Consider the following 20,935-nt stretch of genomic DNA (forward strand, 5'->3'; position numbering starts at 1 on the left):
TCCGGAAAGGACGTCAAAACCACAATAGGAAAGAGAGAGAGAAAAAAAATAAAAAAAGTTCTCTTATTGTATTACAAAAGAGCATTTTATTTGCACTGCGCTTTTAATTGTTGGCCACACTAAAAACATTTGATGGCAATAGAAAAAAAGTACTTTCAAATAATTTGAATGTTCAGCTTGTTGTTGTTCACAAGCCTTATTATTACAGAGGAACTATTTATCCCCCCCCCGAATTTGAAGTATTTGGCTTACAAAGGGCAACAGGCAGCAGCAGACTTGTGGAAAAATCCCTTTTCCAAAACAATCCTTTTCTGACGTAAAAGGCCAAATGTGGACAATGGCCTCAAGGTTGAATTAGTCATCTCCTCCCATAAATAATCCCCATTAATACATGCTCGACAAAATTGACTTGATCACCCCGAGAGGAAATAGTGCTGTGCACCAACATGACGAAGATGCCCGTTACGTAATGTGATGTCATTTGTGGCGGTGGGCAGGGGGGGGGGAGCGCTTGATGCCACGCAAGGCCGTCACGCTCGCTCCACACGCGCGTCGTGCAAATAATTGTCCCGACCGGCGGCAAAGTGACCGCTGCGCAGCAGATGATTCACTGTAACGGTCTTTTGAGGACAAAGGCCACATTCAAGGGGGGGGGGGGGGAATTGAAATAAGCGTATACGTTTTGACACTCCTTTTAACCGCAAAGTGTTTTGATTGCATTTGCTTTATTAGTTTGCGGCGTAACCATCATAAAAACCACAAAGCTGTCGAAAGGGTGGAAAAACAATCCATTTTTGGTTGACTCTGAAAATATTTGGGTGTGATATTAAAAGACGAGACGAAGAAAACACCCTTTTTATCTGCAAAAGTATTGGGACACGTGACTGACCGGGTCGACCTATGATCATAAATGTGGAATGTCGATGCGCATTTTCAGATGTGCGTTTTTCCAGTGAAAACGACATGAAAACCAAAAACTTTGGAAACCGAGCACTTTTGCTAAAGATGGAAAACATACATGCAAATTTTGTTTTGGGCTCGAAACGGTGATTAGGGAGAAGGGAATGAGTGAATCATTCTGAACACAGCTTCTGTGTGACCACCACATAGCAGTGGATATAAAAAGTCTACACACCCCTGTTCAAATGCTAATTATTTTGTGATAGGTATATATATATATATATATAAAAGAAATGACCAAGATAAAACATTTCAAAACTTTTTTGTTTTGTTTTGTTCATATCACAAAAACTTGGCATTTGAACAGGGGTGTGTAGACTTTTTATATCTACTCTACTGTATGTAGTCCACTATATGAAAATTCCTATACAGTATAGTGATTAAGGCCAAATATTCCTTATCTGCAAAATGCAACATAATGACATTATCGTCTCGATTCCAATGGTAGAAGAGCAAATAGCAATCATACAACATTGGCTTTGTTTTCACTCGCTCTTTATTGAGGTCAATTTAAATAGTGAAAAAGTTATTCACGTCGTTTAAGTATGACAAAAAAAAAAAAATACAAAATCAAACTTCTGAAATTGATCATCAAAACACCCATAATCTGGATGCGGGTCGAAGCACTTTGACGATGTTTAGATCACCCAAAAACTCATATAAAAGTGTTTTTTTGTTGTTGTAAATAATCAGTACTAGGATTGCAAAGGGGTGGAAAATGTTCGGTCAGTATCCAGAAAGGTTCTGGTAAATTTCCATGGGAAGTCAAATCATCCAAATTATAAACTCTCCAAGGGAATTGATTAGGAATTCATTGGGAATTGAGGGTAATTGAATGGAACTTTGTGATATCCGGCATCACGTTCGTTCTAAATAGCAGCGGTAGGCTATATTAAATCAGCTAACGTTTGTATCGTACCATATTCACATTTCCCTTCATGAAGGGTGAAATCATCTGAAATTTTGGACATTCTCCATGCACGCCTTCCTCCTGGCTCGCACTGATTGCGCCGTGTGGAAGAATAATCACCACAAAATCCGGCCATAAAGCCAATAATCCGCGATATTATTATTAAAAAAGCAAAGCAAAAAGGGAACGACTGCGTTTTTTTAATTCCTTATTAAGAGCCAATCTTGCAATGAGATCAATTCTTGGTTGAATCGCATTCATTCCTATGAAATCCCTTCAATTCACATGGTTCTAACTTTTTTTTTTATTTTGCAACCCTAATCGGTACCATGTGTAAAAAAAAAAAAAAAAAAAAAAAAAAAAAAAGTCTCTCCATAAAATGTCATTGGGAGGATAGAGTGGGGAAAAAAAAAAAAAAAAAAAGTCCCGCCCATGTGAGTGTTTTGTCAGTGTGGTGCTGCTGCAGCTGTCCAGATTCCTCAGGGGCGAGAGGGCCCGGAATGAGGAGGGGGGAGGGAGCCCACTTCCTCACCCAGGCCTCCCAAAGCACACGCACACACACACACACGTACAGCAGTGGCCTTGAACTTTTCAGTTAGCGGCCGTTAGCCGATCCACTTAGCCCAGTCACGCCAAGGTGAGGCTCCGACCTGTCGGTGCCAACTTTTTTTTTTTTTTTTTTTTTTTATGGGGATTTAAAGTCAAGAGTATGGGGCGGGGGGATTAGTGCGACTAAAAATGGGCACTGACGTGTCGAGCAGCCTCCTGGCCGCCGCTCGACAGGTAAGACTGCTAAGAGGCTCCCCGCTCTTTCTTACCCACTTTTTTTTTTATGCCCTCTCCTTACTCCCGCTCTTCGGACACGGACGTTCCCAGTCGGCCACGTTCCAGCTGTTGTTCCGTCTTTTGCCCTCAGCCTTGGCTTGCAGGCCCCTTGAAGACAGACACAAGAGAGTAGCGAGCATCAGAATCAGAATCAGAATCAGAATCAGAATCCTCTTTATTTGCCAAGTATGTCCAAAAACACACACAAGGAATTTGTCTCCGGTAATTGGAGCCGCTCTAATACGACAACAGACAATCAATTGATTGTTGAATGTCTGATGAAAAATGACAAAGGAAGCTTCAAGTATGAACATAGGGGCTAGGCAATATGGACTTAAAAAAAAAAAAAAAAAAAAAGAACACAAACTCTGATTTCCATACTATTAGGGCTGGCACTATCAAATATTTTTAGAATTCTATCGATTATTCAAATCATTATTTTCCATTCAAATGTATTGCAAAATATTTATTTCCCAATTGCTGTTTCTGAACCAATTATTGTTGTTTATTTGGTATTGTTTAATGATTCAACAATATCACACAAGAGCGCGCGATGTTGCACTCACCGACCTTTTTGAAACGACTTCTTGGCTACTAAGTAATGCGCTCGCTCAACGCGCACCTCCCGAGCTGCTTCGTGTTCAACTTGATGTCAACTGCAGGTCATTCATACTATGAATACAAATAAACGTTTTTTATTTTTATTTTGTAAGAACATTAAACACAATCCTCAATACATTTGAATTTTTTTTCAAAAATCTGAATTGAACAGCCAAGTCTAGTAAAGTCAATGTTGTTTTTTACAGCGGCAACAGGGAGATAGAGAGAGAAAACACAGTAGACGGGAGAACAATGGGCACAACAACAGCCGCATCGACAACAGTCACGTTCCCATGACGATTGCAAAAATTACGATACCGCTCCACTCCCAACACCAGCGACCCCGACCTCACCACATATGTAACGTGTAAATAAATTAACAAAAATATCCCTAGTACAGCTTGGGTCTTAACTAATCCAGAGTGTCAGTTTGAGCGGAGGCGAAAGGGCAAGGGGCTCCCCAGCCGCCATCTTCCCCAGGACGATAATGGCGTGCACGCAGCCCTGCTTTCTTCAAGGCTCTGCGTGTCAAAAGCTGGCGGTGACACGCCGGTAACCCGGGGGAGGCCTATAGCCTGTCACGGTCAGCCGCGGACAATGAAGCCCCTTCTCCAGGGCGCGGACGCGAGGGCCGGCGCGACTCCCTCGGCCGGGCGCGGCGCCCGCCCCCGCCCGGCCGTGCCAGCCCCGCAACAATGAGGCCTTTATCGGAGAAGGACGGCGCAAAATAGCCACCAGAGAAAAGCACTTGGGTGGATTGCATTCGTGTCCAGTACATTTCATCTGGCTCTGCCTTTCACGCCGAACGCAAGGTGGGACGTCGTCATACAGCATGAGCCACAATCGGATCACTGGAGGTCGGCGACAACGTTTGGTGAAATGTGTGAAACACTTCCAAGCTGTGGTGACGGACCTGCTTTTACAACCCAAAAAAAATGATAACATTTGTCCCATGAAATTGTATCAATTTAATCCCAACAGTCTACTTTCTTCATTTCATAGCTTTTCTTTGGGCTGCACTGCTTCCACTACGTTTTTTTGTCCAATCAGACTTGAGCCTCTATGTGTTGTCATGCCGATCTAATCTGCCCAGGGCCTTCACAATCAGTAGTAACCCATGTACATTAAATAATATCAGCAATGAGACCAATCAGATTTCAAATTCAGCCTCACGTCAACATTGTTTCGTCTTCCGATTGGTTGGTCTGAGCAAAACCTGGTACAGCCAAGTTCGACTAGCAAAACACGTCTGTAGCAATCTGCACACATTAATAATACATATACATTTCGGGTGAGTATGACATATTTTATAGGGATGTCCGATACCAGTTGTCCCCCCCCCCCCCCCCGAGTGATAGCAGTACTCACTGATACCGCGTACCAATGCTACTAGTACTTTCGAGACATCAAATTTCAATACCGCAAAACATCTCATAAAAATGGATTAATAAAGTTTTCATCCATTTAAAGCCACTACTATTTTTTTGTTTTGTTTATAAACACATCAAAATGCTTAATCCGTCATGATCATGTAAATGCCCCCCCCCCCCGGCTTTTCATGCAATGGACTATTCCATCTTCCTACTGCGCATGTGCAGACTTGTGCAGGTAACAAAACAAAACGACAAACTTGTTGGTGCGCAATGGCGAAAGGATGGACGAAGAGTGACTACACAGCAGCCGTCTTACCCGTACGCTCTTCCTCATGTGGTTTTGTCAGCGCCGTGTTTGGGGTACCCGAGCTGCCTCATGACCTCACTGCAGTAGGCCTCCACCTGGTCGATCTGCTCCACGCTGAGCCTCTCCCTCCAGGCGTAGATGGCCTCCTTGGCGTCCCGCGACGAGATGAGGAAGGGCCGGTCCGACGAGTAGCCGCGGCCGTGGGTCATGTTGAGCGCGAAGCTCTCCAGCGCCGGCGACGTGGACAGGTTGGAGAAGAGGTAGAGCTTCTGCAACTCCTCGGCCGGGTGCAGCACCAGGTCCTCGTAACGGACGCGGCGGTAGCTGCGGCGCACCCAGGGCGGCGCGTTGGTCACCAGCATCATGTCGCCCAGCCAGTTGTCGCAGATGAGCTCCATGGCGCCGGACACGTAGCTCTCGGCGCGGTTCACACGGGTGTTGGGCACCAGCAGACGCTTGTACTTGTCGTTGTGCTTCTTGCTGCGCAGCACCTGGGTTGCGCCACACACATTTGCAATTTTCGCCCGAACACAAACCTTAACACGTTTTAATAAAAACATGTTTTATGAATGAACAAAAAATGATCCCCTTTGGGATTGAAATGTAACAGCAAAATTGCCAATGACCATAACATTGATAGGGGTTTTTTTTTTACACTTGCGTGAAAGCGAATGATTTCACTTTCTTTTTACACAGATATGCATGTTAAAAAAAAGTGTGTCCCTCATTGTTTTTCCCGGATTGATTCTTAAAAAAAATCTAATTTGAGACACAAGATTGGGCTACAGAATGATTGTTCACAGATCATTTTTGTTATGTACTACTGTCAAGTCATGTTGGCTGTTTTAATAAATATGAACCCCCCCCAAAAATAAGAATTGCAAAGTCTTCATGTAAAGAAAGAGTGAACTGTGCAAGTGGCAGAATGAAAAAAAACCAAACATCACCTGGATGCTCTCCTTCACCAGGGCCTGCTTGGACTTGAGCCGGGAGTTGTGCACGGCTCGCGGGTCTCGGAAGAGCTGCACGATGTGCAAGTTGACGGCCGGGTCCTTCATGAGGGGCACGAGGGTGCTGAGGTCCAGAACGCGCACGCCCTTGATGACCACCACCGGGTACTTCTTGCACTCCCGCTCCAGCTCGCGGATGTCCCGCTTGGGGCACTTGGCGCAGCGGTCCTCCTGCACCAGGCCGACGCGGTGGCGCTGGTGGGCGTCGCACAGCGGCTCGGAGCACACCACCTTGTTCATCTTCCAGCCGAAGATGAAGGCGGTGGTGAGGTTCTGCGAGCCGGCGTACAGCTTGAGCACGGAGAAGTCGCAGCGGAACAGCGCGCTCAACATGTCGCGCACGGCGCCCTGCAGGCTGCCCGCGTCGCCCGGGTACAGGGCCTGCCAGATGTGCCACATGGGCTCGTACAGGTAGAACACGTCCGGGTGCTGGTTGAACAGCTCGCCCAGGAACGACGAGCCGGTCCTCCAGGTGGCGTGCAGGTAGATGTGAGTGCGCGGCGGCTCCGTGCCGTTGGCGCCGTCCACTTTGTAGCCGTGCTCCCACAGCAGCGCCACGGCGTTCTTCAGGTCCGAGCACCGCGACTGCTGCTGCCGCTGCCGCTGCTGCTGCTGCTGCAGGAGCCCGTGCTTGGCTCGCTGCACCGAGCGCTCCCCGAAATCCAACACATACGGGACGACGAGCAGCAAACCCGTGTAGGCGAGGATGACAATCAAGTATTTCTTTTGGAGCCTCCTCTTCATCGCTGCGCTCGCTCAACTTGTGCGTGCGACCGGTTGCGGACGGATTTCCAGGGGGGTGTGGCCAAGGGCTGAGAGGCGGGGCGAGTTGTCGCGAGACGAGGGCGGGGTCTGTTGGGTGCACTGACACCAGTGTTGGAAATGGATGGAACGTCAACACGGGGGCAGCCCAGGGGCATCCCACTATCATAAACTGTGACCCCCGTATTCTGAGCTGTGTTTGTGTGCGCGCGCGTTTTTTAGACTACAGTATTTGTTTCCAGACAGGGGCAGGATGAAGTTTTTGGGGTGGAAAATAGAGCGAGGTCACCGTCACACATTCGCACATGTCCAGATTAAGGTGAGAGGATGAGGAGGACGGAGTTTTGTCAGGAACACCCCCCCCCCCCCTTCCCCGCCCTCACTTCGACGCCCCTGAACGATGTTATCGTGATGAAAAATATTGAAATACTTGAGGAAACATTTATACTCATCCGATTAAAAATATTACATTCGTTGTTACAGGTGCCTGTTTGTTTTCCAAATCTATAAATGTGCGTGTGAATGTGTTAATGAGAGGCATTAACTTTGTGCACTATGTAGGATGTCCATTTATGAAGCTCGATCCATTAGTTTACGGGCATATATGCCACATTTAATATGGCGGTCGCGCTTACGTATCGCAGCAATGGGCCAACGCAGTCAAGCTGGGTCTCTGTGTATATGATGTCTATGGTAAAAAATGTTTTTTTAAAAAAAAATCACATTAAAAACGATTTGAACACAAATTCAAACGGTAGACAACCAAATACTAATCTGTGGTATTGGTTTGTAGTAAGGCCGGTTGTTTATTAAAGAGAAATGAAAGACGGTCTACTTCCTTTTTTGTGTTGTCATCGCGCGGTGCATTGTGGGAATGTGTGATAAAACCTTATCGATGTCGCTTAAAGGTTTTATTACGTTTCAGCTTTTCTTGTCCCTTCATATTTTATTTATACCCCTTAAAAAAGAGACAACATTACATTTATTTTTTTTGTAGAAATCAAGTCGATACATGTATTTTGGATCCGCGCATGCGGACATCGCATCTGAAAGCTAACAGCGCCTCGGAAGATGTTGCTAAGTTAACACCAAAGCTCCCCCGGCCACAGACACAAATGGCGGTTTCCAAAACATACCGCCGCTTGGATGAGTTATTTAGCCAATAATCGGCATATAGTAGTGTACCTGGCGGAGAGCTCGCCACATGTGACGACGAGCTAAGCCATGGCTCACTGGAGCACCTTCGAGAAGGAAACGGAGAGGGAGACGAAGGAGCTGATTAGGTGGATGAGCGGACTGGATGACGAGGAGGAACACAACTTCCAGCTGGCACTCAAATTCGCATGGTCCAATTTCAGGTAAGATGACCTGGTTCACCTCCTATCTAGATAATTAAACCTATTTTGTGCTCCTCTTGTTAGTGGGGTCCCCCAAGGATCAATTCTAGACGCCCTCCTATTCACCATATAACCTCTGTAAATAAATAAAGAGACCTTTGAAAAAGTATTCGTTTATGCCAACAAATGCCATGCCAATGAGATGAAAAGAAACTCAAGTATTGGTCAACCTTGATTTTCAAGGTTTTTTTTTTCATTTGTTTGGTTGTTTAATCTTGCAGTGGTCGCTTGTGATTTTATTTTGTTCACTGATTGTTTTTAATGTGAAGCATCTTGTAACTATGTTTAGAAAGGTTACATTTATTTGATAACAAGTTGTTATTTGTCTATAAGCCCTCTAGCCCACGTGTACTCAGGCGCTAACAGACAGGCGATGCTAAGGTGTGTTTTCCCCCCTCTCAGGTTCCATCGTTTCCTGGATGTGGACAGCCACAAAGTGCAGCGTAGCATCAGTGGGTAAGTGTGTATCTTGGTTTGAATTTTAACTCGCATTTGACTTTCGAGCCAGATTTGCTGTTCTTTGTTTATCATAATACTTTTTTTTTTTTTTTCGTGTGATGTGAATCATCTGACTTTTGAGACTGATTTTACCAGAAAATGTTGGTTGAAAGGTGCTTGAGTGGTTAGCACTTCTGCCTCACAGTTCTGAGGACATGTGCTCAAATCCGGCCTCGCCTGCGTGGCGTTTGCATGTTCTCCTCGTGCCGACGTGGGTTTCCTCCCGCATCCCAAAAACATGCATGGTAGGTTAATTGAAGTTTCTAAATTGTCCACAAGTGTGAATGTGAGTGCGAATGGATGTGCCCTGCAATTGGCTGGCGACCAGGTCCGGGTGTACCCCGCCTCTCGCCCTAAGATAGCTGGGATAGGCTCCAGCGTGCCCGCAAGCCTAGTGCGGATACGTGGTACGGAAAAGGGATGGATGGATGTGTTTTTTTTCTTTCTCCTTTCAAACAGAATCTACGAAAAGCTCATGGTCCACTCGGAAATGAGTAAGGCCGAAAGCTGGATGAGGCTGACTGATGAGTTCCTCAACTCGCCCCTCGCTAATACCAATGAAACAAAGGTGCATACCCTTGGCCACAATCTACTAAAATGGCTACCATTTGTAACAATTGCCTGTGCTTTTACAGACTGATGTACACTACAGCATACTGTCACTGCTACTGTTCTTATCAGGCTCACCGTCCAACACAAACTTTACCGAGAGACCCCGGGTAAAGGAGGCTGGTGAGTTCAACAATGCTTTCATTTTCTGGAGTTGTGTGTTCTTTTTGTTTGCGTAGCTGCTTCTTGACAGCAGAGAGTGAGAACAGCTTCTCAGGAATACTTTGAAAAGTGTGTTGTCATTTGTTTGCTTTTAATGTCACTTTTATTCTTTGTTTTCTCTGTTGTTTGACTTCACTGATTTTTCGAGATTTGAAGAAAGGTTTGAAATGTTGTGTGTGTGTGTGTGTGTGTGAGTGGTAAAACCATTAAAACATTTTTTGATTTGTCCTTTATATATCGCCGATTTTCATCTATTGAGGGTGGGTCTGGATCGCATCTTCCGCGATGAACGGGGATCCACTATTTCCTTTGATGTCCATTTATGATAATAATAATAAAAAAAATGTTATTCCTTCCCACAGAACCAGAGGACAACTTTGACTGGGCGAAATATCTACTGGAGGGTGAAGACATAGACAATGGGCCATATCCTGATACTCCTGTAAGTGTAAACTCCCGCAGTACTGACTTTGCTTTTTCTTTGGCTTTTTTTTTTTGTTTTGTTTGCCATGGCACCACAGAAGGGTACCAGTGATGGCGAAGGGGAAAAGTTTGATGAGAAATGGAAACCATCCGGCATTAGAAAACAATGTGGCGACATTACCGTACGTGGTGGTCGACCTCTAACCCTAACCCTTTTTTTTTTTTACTTGGCTGTACGGTTAATTAAAGAATTTATGATGGAATCAGTTTGACTCGGGAATGGAAGAATTCACTTAACCTCTTTTTCTCCGTGGGACGACCAGGAGTGGTCCGAGGAGGAGAGCGAGGGCGAGGGCGGCCGTCAGCCACTCAGCAGGGAGGACTCCGGGATCCAGTTGGACAAAACCCCGCAGGAGGACAAAGACCACGCCGGCAAGACGGTTTCGGTCCCGTGGACAGGTCGGAAACAATGGTTGTACAGTGGTCCTTTGATTTATGAATTGAATATGTTCCGTGACCAAGCGCAAACACACTTTAATTGTATATCAAATCAATATTCCCCAATTGAAATAAATGGCAATTTATCAATGCGTTCCAGCTCCCAAAAAACGACCACAATTTTGGGATGTTTTGAATGAAGAAAAACAGCACTTTAGTGTCTAAAAACGTAACCGAGCTTACCACTGTCGATCAAAATCTTTTTTTTGTTCCGTTTTGTTGCAGTGGGAGAACCCGATGCCCGAGCCTGGCTTGAGCAACACGTGGTGACTCCGTACTGGGTGCCGCACGCCCCCCGGTTCACCCACAGCCTCCATTTACACTCCAACCTGCTCAATGTCTGGTAAGACCCCGTGCCCAAGTGTGAAGCCGCTGACGTTATGGAGCTTTCTACTCATTTTGTGACACAATCCACGTTCATCGGGAAAATTGACCTTTTAATTCCATTGGTACCTTCGCTTACGATTTGGTTCTGTGACCAAACTCATAAATCAATTGACCCGTATAACAAACCAATTTCAGCTCCAGACCCTCAAAGAACATTTTTGAATGTGTTTTTATTAATTAACAACAACAACAAAAAAGCAAAGCACATTATGACTTGGTTGATTGATTTATTTACAGCAACCCCCCCCAACTAGGCAAGTTTTTATCGCATTTACAGCACTTCAGTTTTTTTTTTTTTTCCACGGTCCTTAACATAAACTTCTAAAACACACATAATATATTGAGAGATAGCAAGAGCTATGGATAGCACAAATATTGTACAACAAGTATAAAAAGAAATTCACTAACACAAAAAAAAGGGGCTGAGTCTTGACCCATGGGGTATTTTGACAAAAGCGTAGCACCGACACGTTACGATGACACCCGGGAACTGTTTAAATATGTGAAAAAATGCACAATGTGTGTGCTTTTAGTAGTTGATATTCCAATTACTGTGTAAAAGTCATGCATTTGTGAAGTGCTTATGAGCCGTTTTCCTCCGCAGGGACCAGCACTTGTACAACACCGATCCGCTGTATCTGCCCGAAGAAAAAGCCTTCGTCACCGAGACCCAAGTCATCCGGGAAACACTGTGGTGAGCTGCTTGATCACATCGCTAGCTTTGGACACTCTATTCGTAGGTTAACAAATACACATTTACCACTGTTTGTTTCTTTGTTTATAACCCAGTGTCTTAAACAAAAACAAAAAAAAGCCAGTTCCACTGTGCAACAGCAATAGTTATTCCTTAATTGCATGTATGATATGTTATGAACTCTTTTGTGTCCCAGGCTTCTCTCCGGGGTGAAGAAACACTTCATATTCCAGCATCACGATGGAAAAGTGTCAGTCAGGAATAACGTGGTGGTCACTCATCTCACCAGTGTACGAAAACACAATTTTATCCATAACAGATCATATGCGGACATGGAGCGGACATTTTAAGCCCGTATAGGAGCTGGATTCAGTGACGAGGCCATGCTCCCCTTAAAGGCACATCAACACATTCATGTAATACTGTGTGTGTGACGTTCGACTCGTTTACACTTCATAAAACCATTTTATTTCCTCACATTCTCTTATGTTTTTATTGTTTTCATATTTATATTTTACAATACAGAGGTGTATATATATATATATATTTTATTTTTTATTTTTTACACATTTGGGCTTATCAATAGGGAAAATTCACGTGACGATGAGATACGACGACTTGAAGCCGTTAGTCAAGTTAGCACTGTATATCAACGCCCTCTTCGCAGAACTGCCTGCGCTCCGTACTGGAGCACGTAGCCGCGTACGGGCAGGCGGTGTTCCGGCTGCAGAGGTTCATTGACGAGGTGACGGGTCACAGTCCGGACCTCGGCCCGGCCGGCTCCAAGAGGGGCTCCGAGCCTCCGTTCAGGACCTACCAGGCCTTTGTGTGGGCGCTCAACAAGTACTTCACCAGCTTCAAGGAGGAGCTGACCGCCATCGAGAGAGTGCTCGTGTGCAAAGGCAAGTGAAATTGAATGTGCGGGATACTGTACGTTTTGGAACAGCCCCTGAAAATCTGCAGTATAGACTGACGAGGGATGTCCTGATCATATTTTTTTGCACCCGATTCGAGTCGCTTGATTTTGAGTATTGGTCGATACTGTCGCGTTTGCTAACCTGGCGGTCTTTGAACTCCCACGATACCGCTCTGCAACTGTTGTTCCCTTCTGTGAAATTGAGTCTAGTCTGTATTGTCTTTCTGCTTGCTCTGACTGTCAGCAGTATAAGCAAAATGTTTCCACATCTCACTCTGTACCTCTTTTTTCCTTGAACAAGCTCAAATATTTGTGACCAATTCAAACTCGCACCTATGTCCACAGTTTTGTGGACATAGGTGCCACCCACTACAGAGCACTGTGGCTGCAGAGCAGACGCACAGGAATCTGCGTGAAGCCAGCAAAAAAAAACACGATCTTTTTCAACCGATACTGATGAGCTGAAAAATCACAAGATCGGCCCTGACTTCCAATCATGTGATTTAGATCGGTTTTCAAATAGTTTTAACCTTCCCACAGAATGTTCAACCAAACCGTTTAATTCTGTCTAATGAATGTTCGCTAGCTTAATGCTGAGCTATAATGCAAAATGCCATAGATGGGCTATCAGAAACTACCATAGTGATGAAGTGGGGGGTGTACTACTGTGTGTCGCTACACGATAATTTAGTAGTATCAGCTTTATATATGCAAGGTGGTCCTCCTGCAGACGAGACCGTGACCCTGTCGGCCGTGCTTGAGCGTCTCAACCCGCACCTCACGCAGATCAAAGTGCTGCACAGGGTCTTTTGCACCGGCGTCGCTGAGGTGCCCCCCGAGACCCCCAACGTGGTGCGGGCCTCCCACCTGCTCAACACGCTCTACAAGGCTATCATCGAGTATGACAGCGTCGGGGAAGCGTCCGAGCAAACAGTGATTTCTTTTTTCTTTGTTTGCATCTCTGGGACACGAATACACAAAATACACATTTTGTTGTGGGTGTTTGTAAAGTTTCCCGCCTTCCTCCATTAGGTGGCCTTACTGTTTTCATTGTGGACCGAGACCGTGCGACCATATTTGGAGATAGTGGACGAATGGATCGTCCACGGCCACTTGTTCGACCCCGCCAAAGAGTTCATCATCCAAAGGAACAAGGACGTGGCGGTGAACCACAGGGACTTCTGGCACGCCACCTACACGCTCTACAGCATCTCCGAGACGGTGGAGAGCGAGATGAGCGACGCGGCCAGCGGCAGCTCCGCAGGGGACGGCGGCGGAGGAAACCGGCAGCTCACCATGGTGTCCTTCCTCAAGCCTGTCCTCAAGCAGATCATCATGGCCGGCAAGTCCATGCAGCTCCTCAAGAACCTGGACCGCAAAGAAGACGCCCAGCAGCCGTCTGAGAGATCCCCTAGAGGTCAGTGTATTTTTCGGCCATCTCAAACTGCTGCTGCGTCAAACGAAAGTATACAGCTTCATGTTCAATTCAGCTCAAGGGCTTTCAAGAGGCCCTGACACGTCTGCTAAATTTAGTAAATTGAGTCTCAGTTTCACAGATTGACGTCAAGTAAAAATCGGCTGACGTGTTGATCATGACAGGTCAGGGATCCGTGATCGGAATTGAACAGGAGGTCAGCCGTTTTGGTTTGAATCGTTCCTTCTCACTGATAAAAAGTGTGTTTTGCGATGCAGATGCAGAGCGTAAGAGCCTACACAGCCTGTTCCTGGAGTCGGTGCAGTCGCGTCTCCGCAGCCAGGACGCGTCTCCCTCCGGCGTCGTGACGGAGCAGCAGGCCACCGGGAGGAGCCTGATCCGGATGCAGTCGGTCATCGCGCAGCAGCTGGAGATCGACGATCTCCACGACCCGCTGCTGGCCATCAACTTCGCCAGGTGAGCACTCTACAGTGTTCCCCCGGGTTTTTTTTTTTTTTTTTTTTTTGTTACAGCAAACAGGCACTTCCTACTTATGAACGTTGACCTTGCGCATCTTCACCACGTTCGTCTTGTCTGTTTTCATTACCGCACGATAAAATGGGGGTTCATTGTGTTCGGAACACCTCATGTGGATTGAATTTATGGAAGCCGTTGGTGTTTTTTTTTTTTTTGCGTCAGGCTGTACTTGGAGCAGAGCGACTTCCACGAGTGCTTCTCTCGGGACGACTTCACCGTGGACCGCTCGTCACAGTCGGTCACCTGCCAGACGTTCGAGCTCACGCTGCGCTCCTGCCTCTACCCGCACATCCAGCGGCGCTACGTCGAGTGCTGCGGGAACCTCATGAGGACCTTGAAAAAAGACTACAAGTAAGTCGGCGAGCAACGTCGCACACTGGAACCTCTAAAGAGCTCTTTCCTGTAGGAAGTAATGGAAATAAATCCAATATGGAGTCAAACAGTGGCCAAGCGAAGGCCGTATTCAAGTAACATTTGAACTAGGGATGCACCAGTATCGGTATCTGTGCCAATACTGTACGTCTGTAATTCTCCGATACTATGACACTAATACCATTTCATCAGCTTGAAATGTACCTTCTGGGTAGGAGTCATGTCAGCGGTGTGGAGTTTTATTTTAGAACTAGCAAGTAGCAGTCTTGACAATACCACCCTCTTTATTTATTAGTCAACACACAGGAGTAACATTGACATCCCATCATGACGAGAGCCGGCTCATGATTGAACCTGATATTAATGAAGCTTCCGGTGCGTCTCATGCAACTGTTGCACAAACAGGAGACGGCAAATCATTTCCCACAGAAGAAACCGGATCAGCTCCTCAAAGCTGAGACGCTTGCTTCCGCAATGCCAATCTTAACTATAGATCAGTTATCGGAACACGTATATTATTTTTGTTTTGTTTGACATATTTTAATTTAGTACAGTATTGTGTTGTGTGTTTTGCAGGGATTCTGTTGTTTCACTTTGAAATTGTTTAATAGAAAAAAGTTAAAAGATTAGTTCAATTGTTGTTTTTATTTTATTTTATTCTATTGTAGAACAAAGAAGAGTGAATAAAGGCATAAATATAATGGAAAAATTAAATTAGTATGCAGAATTATATTATTTGTGCATAATAAAATAATGTAATTAACAAAAAAGGGAGCTGAAAGTGCCCATTCTCTAAAAAGAATCGGAATTCCCATCACTATCTTCTTCATCTCCCATCAACTGTATGTACTCATTTTACACAGTGCCCCCTAGTGTTCAGACTGTGGAACCACAACAAATGCCTTGTGTTACAGGCTACATTTAAAATGCTACTTGTAAAATGCAAAAAAAAAAAGGAACTTTGTTAGCCATCTTGAAAACGAAGTTGACCTGAGTATTTTCCGCTTCAGGACGGAGTAGTGGGAGTGGGGATGATGCCTGCGTTTGGGGGTAATTCGCAATGCTGTGACACGGGTGTGAAGTTTTAATATTCCTCTCACGACACTCAGTTCTCCTGCCCGTAATTTTTCCGTGGACTCAGTTTCCTGGAAAAAGAAACATGCAGAATGAATCATCATCCTCATCATCATCATCTTCTTCAGGTTGATAGAGTATCTGCAGGCCATGAGGAATTACTTCCTGCTGGAGGCCGGCGACACCATGTACGACTTCTACACAGCCATCTTTGACAAGGTGCGCGAGAAGGAGAGCTGGCAGCAGCCGTCCTTCCTCAACGGCCAGCTGCAGGAAGCTGTCGGACAGCGCCGCCCGGAGGACAGTAGCAGGTACTGCGTTTGCATTTCTCTGTTTCAATGTGTAGTGTTCTGTCAATAATCCACGTCTTTCTACCTTCATAAGATTGTCGATCTTCTTGGAGACAATTGACCCCGGCCGCAAGAAACACCCCGTCAATAATCTGGAAGTACTGACCCTCAGTTACAAGGTATGTTTTTCTTATTAGCCACGGATTGGAAGGTCAGAAGGAGCTACATTGTGTCTTTGTTTGATCTGGAGAAAGCCTAGGACAGAGTACCCAGAGAGGAACTGTGGTACCGCATGCGGAAATCTGGAGTGGCAGAGAAGCATGTTAGAATAATACAGGTACGAGGGCAGCAGAACAGTGGTGAGGTGTGACAGAGGAATTTAAGGTGGATGTGGGACTGCATCAGGGATCAGCCCTGAGTCCCTTCTTGTTTGCAGTGGTGATGGATAGGTTGTCAGAGGAGGTTAGATTGGAATCCCCGTGGACCATGATGCTTGCAGATGACATTGTGATCTGCAGTGAAAGCAGGAAGCAGGTGGAGGAACAGTTAGAAAGATAGAGGCATGCACTGGAAAGGGGAGGGATGAAATACTTGGGGTCAATGGTGAGTGTGGTCAGGAAGTGAAGAAGCAGGTTGGAACGGGTGGAGGAAGGTGTCAGGTGTGTTATGTGACAGAAGAGTCTCTGCTAGGATGAAGGGCAAAGTTTAGAAAACAGTGGTGAGGCCCGCCATGATGTACGGAGCTGGAGGTGGCGGAAATGAAGATGTTGAGGTCTGCTCTCGGGGTGACCGGGTTGGATAAAATTAGAAATGAGCTCATCAGAAGGACGGCCGAGGTTCGATGTTTTGGAGGCAAAGTAAAAGAGAGAGCAGACTTCGATGCTTTGGACACGTCCAGAGGAGAAATAGTGAGTAGATTGGTAGAAGGATGATGATGAGGATGGAGCTGCCAGGCAAGAGAGCGAGAGGAAGAGCCAAGAGAAGGTTGATGGATGTCGTGAGGGAAGACATGAGGGCCGTTGGCGTTGGAGAGGAGGATGCAGGAGATAGGCTCTCATGGAAAAGGAGGACGCGCTGTGGCGACCCCTAATGGGACAGGCCCAAAGGAAAAGAAGAAGTAGTTTCAATAACATTAGCAGGATTAAACAACTAAAACTGTACTGTACTTTTATATTATTTCACGTTTTTGTTATATATTTATCAATCCATTCCAACCCCACACCCCAAAAAAACAACAATGTGATTGAGTTAAAAAAAAGTTTTTTTTTTTTTTTTTTTATAACTCATTCACAGCCAGGCCTCCCAGTGAAAACGGATATTTAACTTCCATAGCCGTCAATGGCAGTAATTAGAAAAATAGCACTCTATAGTATTGTATTGTATTGAAACATACATTAACAGAATCTAAAGAATTAAACATCAGGCATCATGAAGATTTTTTTTCCGGCTCCTTCCGGTGTGCACGCCTTGGCCACCAGGGGGCAGTATAATACAGAACTACAGATATACATGAAGGAGACTGTCACAATGTCAGCAAGCTGCAGTAATATTAACTGCTTTTTGCAGAGGATAAAGGAAATACGCATGTGAGTATCTTGGGGAAAAAAAAAACATAAATTGGGTCATTCGTAAATCAAGGTACCACTGGAACAAAATTCAGGCATGTGCAGGAGGCGACTATCAAGGAAGCTGTACATTTGGTAGCTTGGTGCCAGTCAACAAATGATCAAAAGACAAATGAATCCAAATTTGTTCTTTTTTTTTCTTCTCTCCCACCTCCCCCCCACAGGTTCCGTGGCCTGTAGACATTGTCATCAGCTCCGAGTGCCAAAAAATTTACAATCAAGTGTTTCTGCTGTTGCTTCAAATCAAATGGGCCAAGTACAGCTTGGACACACTTCGATTCAGCGGTACTTTTCGTCTTTCCCTCCATCATACTCAACTGCTCCGAACTATAATCACACTAACCGATGCGTAACCAAAGTGTTGAAATGATCAGAGTTTGCAGATTTCACAGAGAAACTGGAGGGGGCGCCGGCTGACGATGCCAAGCAGAAGGAACGACCGGTCAAGCAGCAGATTCACCGCATGTGTCTGCTGCGTGTCAAACTCATGCACTTTGTCAACAGCCTTCACAACTACATCATGACCAGGGTGAGACCAACTTCAACACCTAATCACACGCCCTCGTTATACACTGGTACTTTTCATTACGAGTGCCCCAACTTACCAGTTTTTCCAGTTACGAGCCGTCGCCCGGTCGTGTTTTTTTTTTTGTTTTTTTTTTTTTGACACAAAATTTCAGTCACGACCGAGCTTCGGATACGTTGCAATTAAGGTACTATAATGCCCTCACATGTGGGGAAAGGAGAAACCTGGACTGCTGTTTATCGAATGGGACACACAGTCAAACACAATTACTAAATAAAAACACGCAGAAGGAGCTGCTGTCGGCCACAACTCACACCCAGACGCTCACACGCAGGCAAGTTTGCTTGTTGCAACCCGACTCCAGCTCATGATGTCACTCGCTAGAACACGCCCCTTAAAGGAACACATCCAACACGCGAATACTACGATGCGTACAGTAATTTCACTCGATAAAAGGTGTTGATTTCTTTCAATTTGTTTCCTCTCGCTCAGATACTGCACAGCACCGGACTGGAGTTCCAGCATCAAGTGCGGGAAGCAAAGGACCTGGACCAGCTGATCAAGATCCATTACCGATACCTAGCGACCATTCATGACCGCTGTTTATTGAGGGAGAAGGTAAATAATAGCGATGTAACGGTTCATGTATTCCTATTTTGATTTTTCAGTACGGTATTTTCCCAAAAGGAAGACAACTGTTGATATTGCACTTTCCTGAGAAGAAAATGAGTGGTGACGTTGCACTTTCCTAAAAAGTAGACAAAAGATCAGTGTTGCACGTTTTCAAAAGGAAGACAAACTAGTAATATTGCGGTTTCCAAAAAAACGAGCATCATTTCTGTTGCATTTTCCCCAAAGAAAAAGAAGACAAACTTCTGATTCAGACAACTTTATTTATTGATGTTGCACTTACCTTAAAAAGAAGACAAACTAGTAATGTCGCAGTTTCTTCAGAAGAAAAAAAGTTTAGGCTTTTTTTTATGCTATTCATTTTTCATTTTATTGTACTAATTAATTTTAGTTGAGAGTATTTCTTTTATTTGATAATTTACTGTTAGCATTTTTTTCCCTGCGATTTGTTCTTTGATTGAAATGTGTACGAACGTGAACACAACTGTGACATCAGCCATTTTGTCCTTCCTTCCTTCCCTCCCTCAGGTCAGTTTTGTGAAGGAAGCCATCATGAAGGTGCTCAACCTGGTCCTGATTTTCTCGGACCGATGGCAAGCTGGATTTGGAGCCTGGAAGTAAGAGCGTGTGTAGAAAAGTGTAACCTCATCAATCCTTAATGAGTATTTTTGAGAATTGTTTTTTTTTGCCATAGGGTTGAGTCCATTGCCAAAATGGAGTCCGATTTCAAAAACTGTCACATGTTCCTGGTGACCATCCTAAACAAGGCTGTGTGTCGCGGCTCCTTCCCTCATTGTAAGTACAATTTTATTGCAATTGTAATATTTTATGCACAGGCGAGATGTGTGTGTGTGTTATTTTTTATTTTTTTTTTATTGCTGTTTTTGTTCACAGTGGAGTCGCTCGCCCTCTCGTTGATGGCGGGCTTCGAGCAGTGCTGACAGGGGAGGCCGCAGTCCAACAATGTGCTTTATGAGCACTATACGTCATGTGACTTGTTTGTAAATGTCTGACTACCAGCTGTCAATGTGACTGTTAATAATGTGTGTTTGTTCTATGAAGCACAATAAATTCGAGCTGTCATTTTCATGGCCTGTTTTACCGGCTTTGATAATGCGACATTCTTCAGCATTTGCAATTTGCCACGCATCATTCGGTCATTTAACGAAAGCAGGGTACTTGAGAAAACGGTGACGTGTCCGTCGAAAACAAGCTGTTACGTGAGCTAAATTGCTTCCAAGGAAGACGAAACGCCGGCTGTAATTTACATTTCAACAGCTAACAGGAAAAAAACTGAATTGTTGCAATGTCTGCAGATTTGTTAAAAAAAGAAAAACTGAAATATCACACCGCCACAAGTATTCAGACCCTTTGCTCAGTATTGAGTAGACGCACCCTTTTGAGCTCATACAGCCATGAGTCTTTTGGGGAATGATGTTTTTCACACCTGGATTTGGCGATCATCTGCCGTTCCTCCTTGCAGATCCTCTCCAGTTCTGTCAGGTCAGATGGGGAACGTTGGCCTCATGATTCTCATTTGCTCTGAGATGGCACTGTGAGCTGTAAGGTCTTATCTAGACAGGGGTGTGGCTTTCCTCATCAAGTCCAATCAGTACCATCAAACACAGCTCGACTCCAATGAAGGTGTGGAACCATCTCAAGGATGATCAGAAGAAATGGACGGCACCCGAGTTAAATATGAGTGTCACAGCAAAGCATCTGAATACTTATGGTTGTGTGATATTTCAGTTTTTCTTTTTACATTAATCAGCAAAAAATTCAACAATTCCGTTTTTTTTCTGTCAATATGGGGTACTGTGTGAACATTAATGTGGGAAAAAATTAACGTCTGTATTATACTGGCCTGGCACGGTGGGCGACTGGTCAGCACATCTGCCTCACAGTTCTGAGCACCTGGGATCAAATCCCGGCCCCGCCTGTGTGGAGTTTGCATGTTCTCCCCCGAGCCTGGGTGTTTTTTCTCCTGGCACTCCGGTTTCCTCCCACATCCCCAAAACATGCGCGGTAGGTTGATTGAAGTCTCTAAATTGCCCGTAGGTGTGAATGTGAGCGCGAATGGTTGTTTGTTTCTATGTGCCCTGCGATTGGCTGGCGACCAGTTCAGGGTGTACCCCG

General features: G+C 45.1%; 2 protein-coding genes across 7 annotated transcripts; one reads left to right on the plus strand and one right to left on the minus strand.

Annotated features, from left to right (window-relative positions):
• Window positions 1–1,438: 1,438 nt before the first annotated feature.
• Window positions 1,439–7,064, minus strand: chst7 (carbohydrate (N-acetylglucosamine 6-O) sulfotransferase 7). The gene is made up of 3 exons (XM_061778256.1): window positions 5,923–7,064; window positions 4,985–5,466; window positions 1,439–2,803 (listed from the first exon to the last, which is right to left on the minus strand). Exons 1-2 carry the CDS (start codon window positions 6,727–6,729, stop codon window positions 4,999–5,001), a joined length of 1,275 nt encoding a protein of 424 aa, XP_061634240.1. The 5' UTR covers window positions 6,730–7,064; the 3' UTR covers window positions 1,439–2,803; window positions 4,985–4,998.
• A 534-nt stretch (window positions 7,065–7,598) lies between these two features.
• tubgcp5 (tubulin gamma complex component 5) lies at window positions 7,599–19,882 on the plus strand. 6 transcript variants are annotated; one of them, XM_061778247.1, is made up of 22 exons: window positions 7,599–8,105; window positions 8,547–8,600; window positions 9,102–9,210; window positions 9,278–9,374; window positions 9,776–9,855; window positions 10,160–10,295; window positions 10,560–10,677; window positions 11,326–11,415; window positions 11,612–11,705; window positions 12,083–12,317; window positions 13,047–13,264; window positions 13,364–13,748; window positions 14,024–14,222; window positions 14,445–14,633; window positions 15,857–16,039; window positions 16,113–16,197; window positions 17,808–17,928; window positions 18,018–18,172; window positions 18,662–18,787; window positions 19,328–19,416; window positions 19,494–19,594; window positions 19,694–19,882. In XM_061778247.1, the coding sequence occupies exons 1-22, from the start codon at window positions 7,972–7,974 to the stop codon at window positions 19,738–19,740; spliced, it is 3,045 nt and encodes a 1,014-aa protein (XP_061634231.1). In that variant the 5' UTR covers window positions 7,599–7,971; the 3' UTR covers window positions 19,741–19,882. The 6 variants fall into 6 exon arrangements, with proteins under 6 accessions (XP_061634231.1, XP_061634232.1, XP_061634233.1 ...); XM_061778248.1 differs by having other exon boundaries at window positions 13,062–13,264; XM_061778249.1 differs by having other exon boundaries at window positions 13,062–13,264; window positions 18,027–18,172.
• The last annotated feature ends 1,053 nt before the right edge of the window (window positions 19,883–20,935 follow it).

This window comes from Phyllopteryx taeniolatus, chromosome 7 (assembly GCF_024500385.1).
Source record: "Phyllopteryx taeniolatus isolate TA_2022b chromosome 7, UOR_Ptae_1.2, whole genome shotgun sequence".
In the NCBI taxonomy this organism is placed as follows: Eukaryota; Metazoa; Chordata; class Actinopteri; order Syngnathiformes; family Syngnathidae; genus Phyllopteryx; species Phyllopteryx taeniolatus.

Bases quoted from the DNA above. Each gene is read 5' to 3' on its own strand.
- tubgcp5 (XM_061778244.1), top strand. From the start codon at position 8,881: ATGCATGGTAGGTTAATTGAAGTTTCTAAATTGTCCACAAGTGTGAAT. The intron at 9,375-9,775 runs GTGAGTTCAACA...TCCTTCCCACAG, and splicing joins ACCCCGGGTAAAGGAGGCTG to AACCAGAGGACAACTTTGAC. The intron at 17,929-18,017 runs GTACTTTTCGTC...TGAAATGATCAG, and splicing joins GGACACACTTCGATTCAGCG to AGTTTGCAGATTTCACAGAG.
- chst7 (XM_061778256.1), bottom strand. From the start codon at position 6,729: ATGAAGAGGAGGCTCCAAAAGAAATACTTGATTGTCATCCTCGCCTAC. The intron at 5,467-5,922 runs GTGATGTTTGGT...GGCGCAACCCAG, and splicing joins TGGTGAAGGAGAGCATCCAG to GTGCTGCGCAGCAAGAAGCA.